A 16381-nucleotide genomic window follows, 5' to 3' on the forward strand; every position below is an offset into this window, starting at 1 on the left:
AGGCTCCAGGAAAACCAACAGAGAGCACATTCATAGTCGGCGACCCTGTGACTGAGTGTGTGATTCATTACTCTTTAATATGCCCCCCTACCCCCATCCCCTAACCCACCCAACCACTTCTCCAATCCAGCCTTGGGGCAACTCCACAGCCTGATCAAATCCATCATTAAGCATACTTGTGGTGTTACCGCAGTTGGCCTTCTTATTTACCAGATGCAGCGGTTGTGTCTCAGGCCTGTTTTCAGCTCAGCGGAGAGGAATTAGCTCTGCATTCTCACATTTACATCAGTACTCTGAACCTTACTGTGTTAAGACTGAGACGACACTGCAGAAGATCTTCCAGGGACAAGACATCCCACAAAACTTTAGACATTCTTAACACCAAAACACTAGAGAGTAATGAAGTGCTCTTGAACAAGGTGACAGACATTGAGATGTGCTAATTAAAACATGAGGTGAGAGGTGCTTGAGGGGTACAGCTGAGGATAGGATGGTCAATGCTATCAAAACAGCACAGTGTTTCTATTCCTAAACATAAAGCATGATAATGGATGTGCTTCCATTCCCCCACATGTCTGCCTTGTCACACCAACCCACTGTTGAGGTTATACTTACATTGCAATTCCCAAATAACAGGTCACACTTTATTTGGATGGCCCACTGCTGATAATCAGCTTATTATCAAGTGACTGTAATGTCTCAGTAAAATGACTACTGACTCTCAGGTGATGGTCACAAGTGTGAAAGGTGGTGTATGCATTTTCAATGTTTGTGTTGTGGTTCATCTTGATCAGGTCACTGACAAGCACCAGGCTGAACCACAGTCTGGAGTTAAAGTGGGTGTCTGAAGGCTTTTCCTGGGAGAATTCTCTCCAGGTCTTGTGTGTCATGAGTGCAGGATGAGTCCTGTTTATGAGATGTTGACAGCTTCTTCCTGTCTCTCAGGCCATGAGCCCCAACTGCTGCTGCGCCGAAGGCCACTCTATAGTTCATGGCCACCCAACTCTACCCCGAAAACTTGGCTAAAAGAGCAGGCATGGTTGGGACAGCTGATGGGGGGATGGGACATGGCGCTGGTCGTGGCAAAGTGCACCAGTGGCAGCAGCAGCAGAAACAGCAGTTGAGCTCTGCAGCTCCTCCACCCAGGCTGCTTTTTTGGGTAAAGTAGGCCAACGTAAACTCCCACTTCCTGTCGGCCTTGTCTCAGAGGGGGAGAGATGATCCTTCTGTGAAAAGGGAAAGGGCTGCTGCTCTGTAGGGACTGTTTCCACTCACTACACACACACACACACACACACACACACACACACACACACAAATAGAAATACAGTCGTAGAGGCAGGCAAGAGAGTGAGTGGGAGAGAGCGAGCTAGTGAGAGAGCAAGGAATACACAAACACAGTGGGGTTCAGGAATGTTAAACACATGCTTTATGGCATAAATAGCAGCCACTTTTGGTAAATTACAGTGAGTGTTCTGGCACTGTAAAGCACACAGCAGGAAAACGCTCTCAGATTTCAGTTCCAGGCCCTCCACTCTCCCCAAGGAACAAGAAGGGGAGCGTGTTGTGTTTTCATTTCTCTATAAAAAGGCAGAAATAAGTACAGTAACTTGTGATGCAGCAAAGATTTGAATGTATGAGTTTTTACTGGCCATATGAGGCTGTGCAGCTTCTGTAGCAATGGTGACCTCGAAATACTAGAAAGATAGTGGAAGGCAAGATGTGCTGTAATGTTGATCTAGAGTATTAAATAATTTAAAAAAAATTAAAAGCTGCTCACCAATTCTTGAGGCGCAACACCCTTGTCATTGTAGTAAAAAAATCGAGGTGATGGGAAAAACTAGGGAGATGAAAATCATCATAAAAAGCAAACTTGAGAATAAAGTAAAGTTTAAATGAGGGACTTGTTCCAATTGTCTTTGCTAGCAGAGCTAACAAACTCACCTCAGAACATACCAGCTGACATCATCAGAATTATAGGCCTGAGCTAATCTCCAACAGCTGATATTTTAATAGCCCTTTTATCCAAGAGCATCCTGGGTAGGATATGAGAGCGTAATGGCCAAAGGAACTACAATCAGGGACTCTCACATTAGTTCCATATTGGACCTGGTTGGTGTTTGTGCACAGATGTTTGGGAATATGTATAAGATATTTAGTTTAAAGTACTGAGTGTGTGATGTGAGTCCCTGCTACATGATGCAGTGGTCGTTCTGGCTGGTAACGGAGTACATTTCCCTGACTCAGTAAGAAATAAGAAACTGTGCCGTGGAACAGCTTACCTCACTCTGTGCTGGCCTGACTGGGCCTCAGCCCACGCACACCAACTAACTGACTGACTGACTAGTGGCCTGACTTACTGACTGAGAGCAGAGGAGCCATGGGAACCTACAGCTCCAGTCTGTGCAGAATGACTCACTGTCTAGGCAGAGGAAGAGGAGAATGTTATACTCTCCCTGAAGAGGAAAAAAAAAAACACACACACTGCAATTACGCATATGGCTTAATAGAATTTCACCTTAAAGTTATTTTAAGAGCTGTAGTGAGCACATATGAATTAATGTTAAATCCTGGGATTGATTGAAAACAGAAGTTGACTTTCACTCAAGTTCTCTTTTCACGGTACACGCAAACACACACTCACATTCACATATCCAGCAGTGTTTACACAGTGACAGTGAGACGTAGATGGCAGGTGGAAACTGGAAGCAGGTGCGATCAGTTGTTCCCGTCCATCACACAGTGTGTTCACCTGCACATCTGCAATTCAGCTTCACCACAATGGTCAGTTCACTCTCCACACCTTATATCAAGATGCTGAACCGAAATCTCCCAGTTAATGATCAAACAGACCTTTTATGACCAACGTCTTGACTGCGCCCATTTCCAGTTTGTATCAGTTTGTATAAGAGATCAAACTGTACAAGTGTGGATTTTAACGCTAATGCCAATGAAAAAGCAAGTTTTAATAAACATAAATTACTTTATTGAATGGAAATTTATCAGTTACAACATACAAGAAATGGAAGTGAACACACAAGCATGGTAAAAAAATTGAAATAACGCATCATCTGCACATTGCACTATAAAACACTGCCATAAAATGTTTGGGAAAGTTAATTTTCATCTTTGTACTGTCTATTTAGTTCTGATCACATATACGCCAACCATGTCTTCATGGTGTAAACCTTAAAAATCTTTGGTCCCAGCCTTCTTGCATTTCAAACTGTTGGCTCTAACTTCTACTAATACTGCAATCAATGTTAATTTTAAATCGACAAATACTGAGGTAAAAAAGGCACATTTTTGTTTCAAAAGGCATACAATTTCAAGGCACAAATTCATTTAAGTTACAAAATATGGCTTTGGCTGGTATTATTAACACTGTGTTAACCTTGAGTGCATAGCTTGCATTGTCATCCACATTGCAGCGGTGCTGCAAAGTGAAGCTTCTTTGGACAATAACAGACAGCATGGCTTTTCCTATCTCTGAAAATCATCAGATTAGCGAGAAGGTTTGGATGTAGACAAAATAGAGGCTTAAAATGATCCTCACTGGTGAAAAAAGACTTAATGATGCCAAATTTGTGGCGATGACATGCTTCCTCTTTTTTCTTAAGCAAACCAAGGGCAGTAGAAGTCACCTGCTATCAGCCAGCGAAGGTCATGGCTGTAGCACCTGTTAGCACCTCGTCTATCTACACCACAGTACCAGGGACAGCTGTGTGTGCATTTGCTTTATGTGTGTATGTGTGTGTGTGTGTGTGTGTGTGTGTGTGTGTTTTGAGGCATGCTGAGAGATTTATTCCACCCACGCACCCCTACCTCTCGGCAGCTGTGTCTAGGCTATGATCCTGAGCTGGCCAGCACCAGGACAGAGACAGGAAAGAACACCTCTTACCCCAATGAGTTCACTACATATTTGGTCTTTGGAATGGGCACAATAGCAACAAATGGGCTGATATCAAGTGACTGTCAGCATTGCTCAGTTCAGATTTGGTCCAGCCTCAAGACCTCAATCTAGATTGGAAGAAAAAATCTACTCCTCAGATGTATTTTTTTCACAGAGCAGAGAAGCTAAACGGCTTGTAAAGTAAAATCCAGAATTAGGCTTTATTCCCTCCAGGTCTCTTAAAGAAGGCCACTTCATGTTCTTTGTGGCCTTACGTGTCGTCAACAGGCCAGCTGGGCTTGTGTAGACCCCCTCTCCGTGGCCAATAGCCCTCCACTGCCCTGAGCTCTGACTGGGTACCCTGTCTCTCTCTGTGGTGTCTCACACCATGGAGGAGCTGCACCCGGAGGAGCTGTGTTTCTGCAGCAGCGACATGCGGCTGAAGGTGCGAGAGCAGACGCCACACTGGTACTTCTTCACCTCAGCGTGGGTCTGCAGATGAGCCCGCAGGTTGGAGCGGTCAGCGAAGGCCCGGTTGCAGTGGGGGCAGGAGAAAGGGCGCTCACCTGGACAGAGAAAGGGAGGAAACACACGTCATATAACTTAACTGGCACCCCTTATATAGTGTCAAGCATCTCTGAGTTCACAAGAGCCTTCTATTAACACCTCACACACATTCTGAAGATAATAAAGAAGCACACGGTAGACTGGTGGGGTTGGAGCCTGACGGAATTAGCATGATTCAATCAGAGCCAAATGAGATTAGCATGCGAACAAGTTGTTGCAGGTACAAAGTGCTCAGTGATAGCCTTCAGGCATTCTTTAAACCTTTTGTCACTCCTGTGTCCCCAATCTGCTGTCTTCCCCAGCAGCCGCGATAAGATCATTAGCTGACGAGTCATTGTTGCTGGGACATTAAACACAATGAATGATCAATGAGCACAGGGTCTACAGAGGGCTACCCTATGTGATAATGTCTGCTGATCAAGTGTTGCTCATCAAACTGATTATCATGGATATCCTGCCCTTTCACTTCACACCCCAAATGATGAAGAAGGGACCTGTTGACTCACAATTAGCAACACCTACGCTGACTTTGTCACTCATGAATCAACAATAATGTGGAAATTTAGCAGATGAGGAATGATGTAAATCCAGATGTAATGTTGTAGACATTGATCTTACCTGTGTGTGTGCGGATATGGCCGCGCAGCAGCCACGGCCTGGAGAAAGCCTTTCCACAGGTGGTACACACACAGGGCAGGGTGTGTGAGCGGATGTGCATCTTCAGAGCCCCGAGGCTGGTGTACTCTTTGGGGCAGTGTTTGCAGAGAAAGGCTGGCCTTGCTGCTGTGACGGGGGCCTCCGTTTCCTCCTCCTCCTCAGGGGGACTGATAGGCATAACGCCAGTGCATTTCATCCGCTGGCGAGGAGCATACGTGTGTACAGGTTCAGGGCTGGGGGGGTCTGAGGTGCGTCCTTCATCCTCCTCTCCACAACTGCTGGCGCTGCTGCTGAGACTGGAAGGGGAGCTGAGGTCCAGGGGGCCTGGGGTGGCAGAGGGCTCTGTTTGGGAGGTGGGCAGGTAGAGGGTGGGCAGGACACTTAAGTCCCACACCAGACCTGTTGTGAAACAGGTGGCTGTAGAGGTGTTGTCCCCTGATGAGAGCTCAGCAAAAGGATACCTCTCCAGTGAAGTGTCTGAGACAGAAGGGAGAGGATGGTTCAAACATAAAGCCAGTATCAGACAGTACACATAAAGTCCAATGATATTTGTTTTAATTATAGAACAATAGACAAAAAATGCACGATTTAAAAAGGGGTCTTATAAACTTCCACCAACTACACCTATACTGCCTGTATTCATTTAAGTGATACATTCATGTTTTTTTCTCAGCATTTACTAAGCAAAAAGCTGGAGCCATGGGAAGGTTTCATGGGCCGTTTCCTCCCACGTATTCACAAGGGCTTGTAACATGAATGGAGCTCTGTCTGGTTGCAGAAAGGGGGGAAAGTGCATCTAACGGGCCCCGACTTGAACAGGGAGTAGCCGGGTTGGTAGCTGAACCAGGCACAAAAAGCAAAAACTGTTTTTCCAAAATGTACGTACATTTAACTAAAAAAAAATCACAACTACACTTGAGAAAAGAGGCGCTTAAGTTAGTTTGCGCAGTAGTGTAAACACTTGTGCTTTCATAATCCATAAAAAAAAAAGATTCTCAACTCACCATTCTGACATTCCAGTTCACTGTAGTTTGGCTTTTGTTTCGCGAAGTAATTTTTGACCAAGAAAGATCGAGGCATTGTCCTTGTGAGTGTTAAATAATTGTGCGTAAAAGTATCCTGTGGTCACGACGCACAGTGTCTACAAAAATGAAAAAGGGCAAAACAAATCGTGGTCCTCGGATACGCAGGAAACAGAGAAATATCTTCCTATAGTCCACAAGTTAGAGTGGACTTGAGCAGGCAAGTGTGTGTATGGCTTTCATGCAGAATGACTAAATACTGGCCTCTGTTCTGAAATACTCTGACACAGGCGATAGGGGTGTGCTCGCCCCGAGGGCCCTCCCCACCTCCCGTATCACTGCTCAAATGCGCAGGATGAAGCCTTCATGCTCACGCACTTTACAACAACAAAAACACGAGCTTCACCGCGTTTACACACGGGAATCCATTGATGTTGACCTGCAGACAAGAAAAGGTGAAGGAACAGTAGCAAATTATTATGACTATGTGTAAATGACCGCGTGAATGTTATAAATAATCACGTCACAATGTGTGGTCCAATAATGCAGTTAGATACTTGAGAAGGTGATGAAAAGCAATTTGCCAGTTCTGTTGCATAGATAAATTCGCCTTTTAAACACTACAGCACCAAGTATGACTACATATGTAGGGAATTCCTGCTGTTTCTAATGTGTGCTGAACATTATCAAACTGTCCTCTGCAGCCGACAAGACAGGTCGACAGTCCAGCACAGTGTAGAGATAAACACAGTACATGTGATTCATTTAAAGTCTCCAGTTCACCAAGTATGCATGTCTTTGGATGACTTTGGTATTGTTCTCATACTCAGTCATAAGTCTTTCCATCATTTGGGGAATTAAGAAGGGAATGAGGTCTAAACATAAAAACATCACGAATGTGCACAATATGTATTATAAGTGTAATTTACATTAAGTTAAGATGACTGTAAGCATTCATATTTCATGAAAGCTATTGTTCTCAGAGTGCCCCGTGTTGTAAGACTGTTACTGTGTTAATTTGGTGGCGTGACAGTGTCATCGGACCAGCCAAACTTAATTCAATGAAGCTACACCTTGATAACACATGGCCGTCTCAGTCTTGGAGCCTTTTAACAACTTTAGTAGAGTAACTGCACCATCTTCCGAAAGAAAGGGAGTAATAACATGTTACCAGTCCATGCCATAACACTGGGTGGCGATGTTACAGAGGGTCCCAGTCAATCAGAGCATCGATACAGTCTCAAGGGATAGCTATCCAAAGTTGTGTCACCCGTAAAAGAGGAGATTTAAACAACGCGTGTCCCATAGGCCTTCTTGGTCTCTATAATATCTTCACACAGCTACAGTAAAAATCAATCGGTTATTTTAGTTTTTTGTCCCACTGACCTGACTTTGTCCACTCCTAATCTTTATTAAAACATTGAAATATTGGACTGCTGAACTGCAGTCAAGACAAGTTAGGATTACAGCATCAATATCACTACAAATTGGACAGGATGCTAGCAGATGAACACTCACCACTGTGTTCTTACCGCATGAATACAATATTGTTTAGCATTGTGTATGCTGGGGTAAAAAGCATAATTTGTGCAACTATTTAAGTAATGCTGCAAAGTTCTTTGGCAAATATGCTGTAATTTAAATTAAACTGAAAGGGTGCACCCAAATAAAAAATACAAATCAGAAAAAATGTCTTTCCAAGTGAAGGTTAATTTTTCTTTTTTTGTGGAGTTTGTTTGTCTTGTGTCTCCAGGTATTAAAAATGTCCCCAAAAGCCCAGAAGGTGTGTGCAGTGACTTTTTTTGACTTGTTTTGTGCTTTTTGTGATTATATTGAATTTGAATAGTAGCATATAGTGGCATGTCATCGTGTTGGCCTTTCACCTTGAACATTATAAGCCACTTTCACAGAGCATCACCAATACTGAAGTACTCAGTTAGATTTACTGAAGAAAGCTACTCAAAGTGTATAGGCCTACTACGGTACATCAAGTGTAGGTAAAGTTGGTCTCCATCATCGAATCTGATCACCCACACACACACACACACGCACGCACGCAAACACACACGCAAACACACACACACACACACACACACACACACACACACACACACACACACACACACACACACTTATCAAGAGAAGTTTAATTTTAATTTTAGTATAGGTTAATTTTAGCACAACAGTTTTATTTGGTCAAATAATTTACTGTGGGTATCATTGCTTCGGATATAATATATTATTATATATGATATTATAATATATATAACCGGAGTCAAATTCCTTGTTTGTTTACGCAAATCTGGACAATAAAGCTGATTCTGATTAACCATGGTGCAGGTTAGACAGCTGGGCAGACGTGCGAAGAACCAACAACGGATAAGAGTGAACATTTTTTGACAGAGATGTTTGAGAGCGTTACAAGAATCAAATTAAAGCGCAGTCTTAGTCCGCGGCCTCTGATTGGTGTGTTACTCCTGGTGGGCGGGGATATGGGCGGGTCTTCTGTTGTCTGTGATCGGTTGGAGATTTGAAATATAGAAGAACAACAGCCTTGTCTAGTTGTAACAGTTACAGGCTTTCATAGGCAAACAATTAAGGTACCTTTGGAAATTTGCCAATTAACACCACCACACAATGGTCTGCGACTGAAACTGAGACAGGTAAGGACACTGCAGAGCTACAGTTCATTTACAGGAATTCATGGCTGTGTGTGTGAGACAATACACAACCAATGTCATAGTTGTTGACATAGAGACATATTTTGTTCGATTATTGTCCCAAAATTGGATTTGACGTATACTGCAGACTGTCAAGGTTAGTTTGGTAGCAGCCGTGGAACGTGGATCGTATAACGATATATTACTGCAAACCACTTTGGGACCAAAAGACCTGAAATAATGTCTAAAAAACATTTAAACTGAATTCAGTGAGTGAGTGAGACATGTTTGATTCAGTGGAGACTTGATTTCTGTGGCTGCAGTAGTGTTTTAATCGTATTCTTTTTGTGGTGTGTATCGCATTGCATGACAGTGAGTGAAAACACAACCCAATAGCAAGATGACATCATTACAGTAAGTGTGCACTGCAAAAAATGAATTCCATATTAATTATTAATTAAGTGCACTGGCTCAACATGGAGCCATTTCAGGCGAGGTGCAGACCAGAGGCTTTGCACTCAGATGTTTAATAAAAGCCCCTCCCCCATATATCTAGAGACAGATGGACCCTAACAATGAAATTCTGAGGGAGTGGGCATCATTATTGAAACCACAACAAATGTAATTGGACATCCTAGTCAGCTGACCCAGATTGCTTGAATTTTGAAAAAAAATAAAATAATGAAGGATGGGTCTCTTGGCATCACTCCCAAACAGTCAAACAGGGATCATCATTACTGAAGGTAGCAATGGTGCTGTGTAAACATATGACTCCATGAGCCAGCATTTTTCTTGTCATTAGCAGATAAAGACTCTCACAACACCTGAGCTTTCTGCTGAACAAAGAAGGGAAAGAAGACGGGAACAACAGCAAAGACAAACACCTCAAGGGAAGACAAAAAGAAAATAGCAATGTTCAAAACGATCACCCGTCTGTTTTTTGGGGGAGAGGAGGAAAACCCTGATGATATCAAGTCTGGAGAAGTGGTGGAAGAAGGGTGGCTTGTTGTCAGTCATCAAGGTCAGTCACGTTATTCAGTATGGTTGAAATGAATGGTTGAAATAAATGTATCACAAATCATAAGGATGCAAATTAAGCCAAACAGTTAAACACAAAGAATGACATCTTAAAAGATATTTCTTAATTCATATGCCATAGATTTTATTTTTCAATAATTCACCTGTTATTTATTTAGCTAGAGAATTGTGCACCTTAATATCATAAGTGGTTTTTTTTTGTCCACACAGTACAGTACGTATATTAATTACTGTATATTGAATATTGTTATAGGTATATGACAAAACTTCTTTCTGTCTCCACAGAGACCGGTTCAGTGGAGAACCAGGGTGCAGAGCTTACCGACACCCAACCACCAAACTCTGCTCTTCATGGAGACACAGTTGCAAACATGGAAACTGACATGAGGTGAGGGAGCAGGAGGAATCCTTTCAAGAAATCATTACCATATTACATTTGAGGGTGAAAAAATAATTCAACTGTATACCAACAATAAACATTGCAGTTAAAACACAGTTTTATTCTCACATATTCCATGTATTACCTACAGTAGAGGGTGGTCTACATATGCCTCCAGTTTAGAGAAGCAGACGGGAGTCCCGACACGGAAGCTAAGCAATGTACTGCTGTGGACGGGGGCATCTAAAAATATCAATATCAGTTTGAGTGCATGCTATATTTAAAATACTTTCACCGCTTTACCTTGCCGTCAGACAGCCCTTTACGACGGGGAACTGAAGCCGTTATACCTCTCTCTTCAAAGTCCAGACTCCATTGACAAAAACAGTAATTTTACTTTGTGGAACACAGGAGTTGCTGGTCTATTGCTGCCTCCATTGGTTAGTTTCTTAGTTTTGTTAATTTTGTTAGTTCCTAACCCTTTTAATAAACACCACAGTCACACAATAACACAAACAAACTAACCCATTGAGGCAGCAGTAGACCAGTATCTCCTGTGTTCTGCAAGGTAAAATTAGTCTGGCGGCTTTGAGGAGAGCATAGATAATGGCTTCAATTCCCTGCGTAAAGGGCTGTCAGATGGCAAGGTGGAGCAGTGAAAATATTTTAAAAATAGCGTACACTTAAATTGATATTGATTTTTTTTTTTTTTTTTTTTTAGGTGGGGCTCATTCTGGGGCCTAAAATATGTTTTGCTGTGTGCCCCTGTCCACAGCAGTATATTGCTTAACTTCCATGTCGGGACTCCCGTCTGCATCTCTAAACTGGATGTGTGCCGTCAGCCATTTACTGTAGGTAATACAGTGACATTGGATAAGTACCTCATACAACCCTACTTCAAAAGATCAGAACTATCCCTTTAACTTGTATTGATGAACACCAACTCAGTTTGTTAGATTCAAATACTTGCTTTTGTTTCTCTCCAGTGTGTTAGACCAAGAACCCACAGTTCAAAGCAGCAGTACCACAGGTCGAGCCATCACAGGCTCTGTTTCTCAGCCTAAAGCTTTGGAAGAAGTGACACAGTTAACCTGCATCCAGAAGGCTAAGGCCTGGGCAGACCCGCACCGAATGTCTCGTAACGCCATTCAGCGCCAGAACCGTGTTCGCCAAGGAGTCCAGCATCACTCATTCCACCTCCAACAGCCAGGACATCGCAACATAAGCCACTGAGGCTCTGGTTGTACAACTGCAAATATTAACCAAGAAATAATCCCATACTTATTAAACACATATTCCAATACACGAAGATAACCATTCACAAGAACAACACAACAGGCAGCTATGTTATAACTCGTACTGTATATGAGTTTGGAATTAAGATTTTCACCTCATGAAATGAAATACACTATGTTTTCTTGTTTGCGTGCATGTGGATTTATACATGTGGATGACTGCAGCCTATGCAAAATGTATCCTCTAACATTTAGGACAAAGTGCTGTAATTTGTGTATCGACGTGCATTTATTTACCTGTATGTAGCTGGTTTGATCCTTTTTTTTATACGGAAATAAAAATGATGAGTTTGCAGCTTGTGTTTTATTTATGAGTCAGTCCAAGTATGTCCAAATAATACTGAACAGCTCACAGTTTGAGTGATGCAAATGTTGAGATCTCATTGGTTGGGAATTAGTTGGGAAGTAATTACACCTGCTGTGTTTGATTGGTGTTCAGTTAAGGAGGCCTGTGAAGAACTGTTCTTGAATTGACTTAGCCAGTGAGGATGGATGTTACTCTTGAAACAAAACTTAACAGGCCATTAACATTCAGTTACAAAAGTATTGCTCGTTCATCTCAATTGGCTGATGGCTCATCACCAAGGGACTTTACCTGTGACTGGAATAAAAACTGTGGTGAGAGGATACAAATATAGCCTAAATAGTTTACAATACTGGCTCTCAGCACACAATATGCTGCTGTATTTTTCTCCTACTGATCCCTGCCACGATGCTAATTTGCAACACTGTAAATCCCCTGATTAGATGTTAAGGCGGGCAAACAAGCAGGATCTCTGGGTCTTGAGGACCTGGACTGAAAACTATTATATGGCTTGTAAACCCAAAACATTTCCACTGTGGTAAAGGTTTATTTTGTTTCCTTGCTGCTTCAACAGACCTCAGCCATCTCCCAAAGGACATCCCTCTGAAACAGCTGGCCTCTGGTAGCCCAAATTTGTTTGACCGAAGCCTTTCCAACCTCAAAGAGACAGACAAGGACTGCTCCAGTCAGGACACACTCCTATGTGTTTATGCTGTATCTATCGCCTTTGTCATTGGAGTGACCATTGCTTTGATCCTGAATATTTACCTAGGGGGACGTTTGGTATGTCGTGCCATATAACATATACAAGCATTACCACAAGTGCATTATTTATCCTCATTACAGTTACTTTTCAGATGTTTGTAAAAGGTGAGGTAGTGTCGGATCACGAGCGCTGCACTGCACTCGGCCAGAGAGTCCTTCGTGATCGTGGATCCAGTGTGGATGCGGCCATCTCTGCCGCCTTGTGTTTGGGTGTTGTGCATCCACATGTGTCAGGTGTTGGTGGGTATGTGACTGACCTATTGTTGATATGTTGAGTGTAAAATATACATGGATGTATCTGATCACAAATTCGTCCTTTGCTCATTCTCTTTCTGTAGAGGTGGGGTGATGCAGGTTCATGACATCCATAAGAATGAAACCAGGGTGATTAATTTTCAGGGAACTGCACCTAAAGCACTTAAAGAGGAGATGCTGCGGAATGTTTCAGAACTAAAGGTAATGTAAAGGTGTTTTTTGATTTTATTATTTAGCATGTACTGTACAATCTTTTTTTTATTTTATTTTTTTTATTTAACCTTTTATTTTACTAGGGAAAAAAAATCACATTGAGATTAAAATCTCTTTTACAAGTGAGCCCCGGCCAAGATTTTATTATTTAACATGTACTGTACAATCTCACTTCATCCATTCAGGCAGGTCTGCAAGTGGGTGTGCCAGGTCTGCTCAGAGGGTTACACTGTGCTCACAGCTTGTACGGGAGGTAAAAGAGTTTAGACAAAGTGAAAATGATCTGGTGTTTAGTCTTTTTTTTTTCAATCCTTAAGTCAAATGTCTTACCACAAAATCTCTGCAGTCTATCATGGGAGGATGTGGTCAACAGAGCCGCTGCTGTCGCCAAAGAAGGTTTCAATGTGTCTTTCGATCTTGGTGAGTCAAACCATCATTCTTTACATTTTGTCACTTAACCGCTTAATCACAATATAACATGATGATGTAGCCTGAGGACGATATACCATCATTTGTGTCATTTTACAGCTGAAGCTATATCAAAGGTAAAAGGTGAGCAGCTGTCGCAACGTTTCAGGGACATATTCCTCCCTGATGGCCAAGCTTTGCTTCCTGGTTCATTTCTGAGGATGCCCAGTCTGGCTGGAGTCCTCGAGGCTGGTCTGTCAAACTTTTATACTGGAAACCTCTCCCAAGAGATGGAAGATGAGGTGAATGACATCCAAATATTAAATAGGTCTGGTTTCATAGGCAAAATTATAGGGTGACATTTGCTTTTAATCTGAGTTTAACAACTGCAATTATTCAAATTTCAGTGATGTAATAACTTTTGGTGCTTTTTCTTACAAAGGTGCAAACTAATGGAGGGGTCCTGAGCAGAGACGACATCATTAACTACAGTGTTCAAGTGGAGCAGCCAGTGGAAGGCCTGTACAATGGTAAAGACTAAACTTTCTTCAACAATGGACTGCATAAATGTGTATGTATTCTTGATACCTTCATCTATGGTGTTACTCCTGTCATAGAATTTATTATTCAAGTTCCTCCTCCCCCATCTGCTGGTGCAGTGTTGATATTGGCGCTCAATGTTTTGGAGGGCCTCCATCTCAATGGGAACAACAACACAGAAAATCAAACACACCACTTTGTTGCTGAGGTACTGGATTGCAAAGCTTAAATATCCAAATGTTTTTATATTATGGTCTGGTTAAAATGCTAGGTCTCTTACATTAGAATGATTGATTTATTTTTTCCCTGTTAAGGCTCTGAAAGGAGCTTTAGCTATGGCGAGTGGTTTGGGTGACCCTAAATATAATTCTTCAGTGACTGAGTTGCTCTCTGACATGCTAAGGTAAACTCCACTGAGGAATCACAATTGCATTTAGGGCTGTAACTAAAGATTATTTTCATTATTGGTTAATCAGACTATTTGCTTGATTAACTGATATATTCTTTTGTCTATGAAATGTCAGAAAGTAGGAAAAATTCCCGTGTTACCTACAACCCCAAGGGGACGTCTACAAATGTCTTGTTTTTATCCAACCAAAAGTCTAAAACCCAGCAATATTCAGTTTACGTGTGTGTGTGTGTGTGTGTGTGTGTGTGTATGTGTATATATATATATATATATATATATATATATATATATATATATATATATATATATATATATATATATATATATACATACATACATACATACATACATACATACATACATACATACATACATAATGATTGATGTGATTAATTGAAATTATTTTCTGTTGATCGACTGCTCAATTAATCAACTAGGCATTTCAGCTCTATTTCAGCTGATAAGTCATAAATCATAATACTCTCGTATTTATGTGTTACTTCTTTTGTGTCATAATTGATTGCCAACTCTACTGCACAACACCAAACCAACTTATCAGTACAACAGTGAACTTCCTGTTAATTTTCTCTCTGCTCTTGCTAAAGTAAGAGTCATGCTGAAGTGCTTCACCAGAGGATCAATTCCTCCCAAACCTCTCCACCCAAGTACGACTCCATCGTCCACTCCCTACAGACAGAGCTGATTTCTGGACAAGTAGTAGTCATGGGACCAGATGACCTCATTGTGTCAGTTGCAAGGTGATGGTGTAACTACCTACAGTTTGACAGAAGCAATCAGGCCAGGAGGATATGTTTGGTATGTGCTGCTAGGCACGCTGACATTCTTTTGATCTTAGGTCTTGTCTTTATGATCTTGCAGTTCCTTGAGCATGCCATTTGGGAGCAGAATCATAACACGGTCAGGTGTTATTCTCAACAGCCTCATGCTTGACTTCTCCTGGCCAAGCAAAAGCCCAGGGCAAATCTTAACCAACCAGGTGCATTACCATTGGAAATCTCACCCAATAAAATCAACCAGTTGCAAAAATATAATTTTGAAATATGGCTCACTGTTTGATATTGTGCTATAGAAAAACCGAGTCCAGCCAGGAAAGAGGCCCCTGTCATCTCTCATGCCCACAATAGTGGTGCCAGCGTGGCATAAATGTGGAATCTACATGGCACTAAGCAGTTCAGCTGGACAACAGAGTTTGAGCGTGATCACCCAGGTTTGATCACTTTACATTGTCGAGGTTTGGACTCTGATTCAATGTTAGATGTTAGGATTTTTAATACAAAAACATCTATAATTTAGACTTTTTGTGTGCTTTAGGTGTTGATCAGTGCTCTGTCCTTCCATAAAGAGAAAAATGACAGCCTCTCCCTGAGAAGACTCCAACCGCAAAGTCAGCCAAACAGACCTCTTGTTGACCGTAAGTTGACATTTGCCTTTGCTGTTATTATTATTAGTCATATTCTTCCTACTAATAATTTCCTACTTTCCTAACTCTCCCTCATCAGCGGAGTTTCCAGAAGAGAGTGTGCATTTTTTAAATGAAAAGGATCATGTAGTTCAGAGAATGAAGATAAACTCTGTGGTCCAGGGGATCCTGAGGAACAAAGATAGCATTACAGCCATAACAGTGCCTCAATTATCTGATAGTTTCTCATAGTTTTATTGTTCTCATGAACTTTATTTTTTTCATAAATATCTTCCCAAGAGCATATTATGAAATGGTAGTATCTGGATAAGCTCATGTTGCACTGTATGATGTAAGTTTATGTTGTTGTTCTCCAGTGTGATACTGTTATGTTATTGTGATCACCAGCAAACAGAGGGCAGTCTTCAGACAAGTACTTTCTAATAAAGAAGGCAAAATTGTCTACTCATAAGAATTGTCTTAAAACTGATATTATGAAATGGATTTTTAAATGAAGCACAACAGACAACGGTTTTATGCTGGTCACTGTGCTGAAG

The 16381-nt window shown here is 41.7% G+C and overlaps 3 protein-coding genes across 4 annotated transcripts; 2 read left to right on the plus strand and 1 right to left on the minus strand.

Moving 5' to 3' along the window:
- Positions 1 to 2963: 2963 nt before the first annotated feature.
- snai1a (snail family zinc finger 1a) lies at positions 2964 to 6412 on the minus strand. Its single transcript, XM_031279247.2, has 3 exons — positions 6121 to 6412; positions 5078 to 5593; positions 2964 to 4458 (listed from the first exon to the last, which is right to left on the minus strand). The coding sequence occupies exons 1-3, from the start codon at positions 6194 to 6196 to the stop codon at positions 4274 to 4276; spliced, it is 777 nt and encodes a 258-aa protein (XP_031135107.1). The 5' UTR covers positions 6197 to 6412; the 3' UTR covers positions 2964 to 4273.
- Positions 6413 to 8620: 2208 nt separating this feature from the next.
- Positions 8621 to 11805, plus strand: tp53inp2 (tumor protein p53 inducible nuclear protein 2). 2 transcript variants are annotated; one of them, XM_036002518.1, is made up of 4 exons: positions 8621 to 8801; positions 9601 to 9819; positions 10122 to 10224; positions 11202 to 11805. In XM_036002518.1, exons 2-4 carry the CDS (start codon positions 9711 to 9713, stop codon positions 11446 to 11448), a joined length of 459 nt encoding a protein of 152 aa, XP_035858411.1. In that variant the 5' UTR covers positions 8621 to 8801; positions 9601 to 9710; the 3' UTR covers positions 11449 to 11805. The 2 variants fall into 2 exon arrangements, with proteins under 2 accessions (XP_035858411.1, XP_035858412.1); XM_036002519.1 differs by having other exon boundaries at positions 9604 to 9819.
- Positions 11806 to 11933: 128 nt separating this feature from the next.
- On the plus strand, positions 11934 to 16315 carry LOC116065333 (glutathione hydrolase 7-like). Its single transcript, XM_036002511.1, has 15 exons — positions 11934 to 12128; positions 12389 to 12597; positions 12672 to 12823; positions 12918 to 13035; positions 13233 to 13300; positions 13394 to 13467; positions 13576 to 13757; positions 13898 to 13985; positions 14073 to 14203; positions 14310 to 14398; positions 15010 to 15162; positions 15284 to 15401; positions 15495 to 15632; positions 15737 to 15836; positions 15925 to 16315. The coding sequence occupies exons 1-15, from the start codon at positions 11999 to 12001 to the stop codon at positions 16074 to 16076; spliced, it is 1902 nt and encodes a 633-aa protein (XP_035858404.1). The 5' UTR covers positions 11934 to 11998; the 3' UTR covers positions 16077 to 16315.
- The last annotated feature ends 66 nt before the right edge of the window (positions 16316 to 16381 follow it).

The sequence above is a fragment of the Sander lucioperca genome, chromosome 6, assembly GCF_008315115.2.
Source record: "Sander lucioperca isolate FBNREF2018 chromosome 6, SLUC_FBN_1.2, whole genome shotgun sequence".
Taxonomy (NCBI): domain Eukaryota; kingdom Metazoa; phylum Chordata; class Actinopteri; order Perciformes; family Percidae; genus Sander; species Sander lucioperca.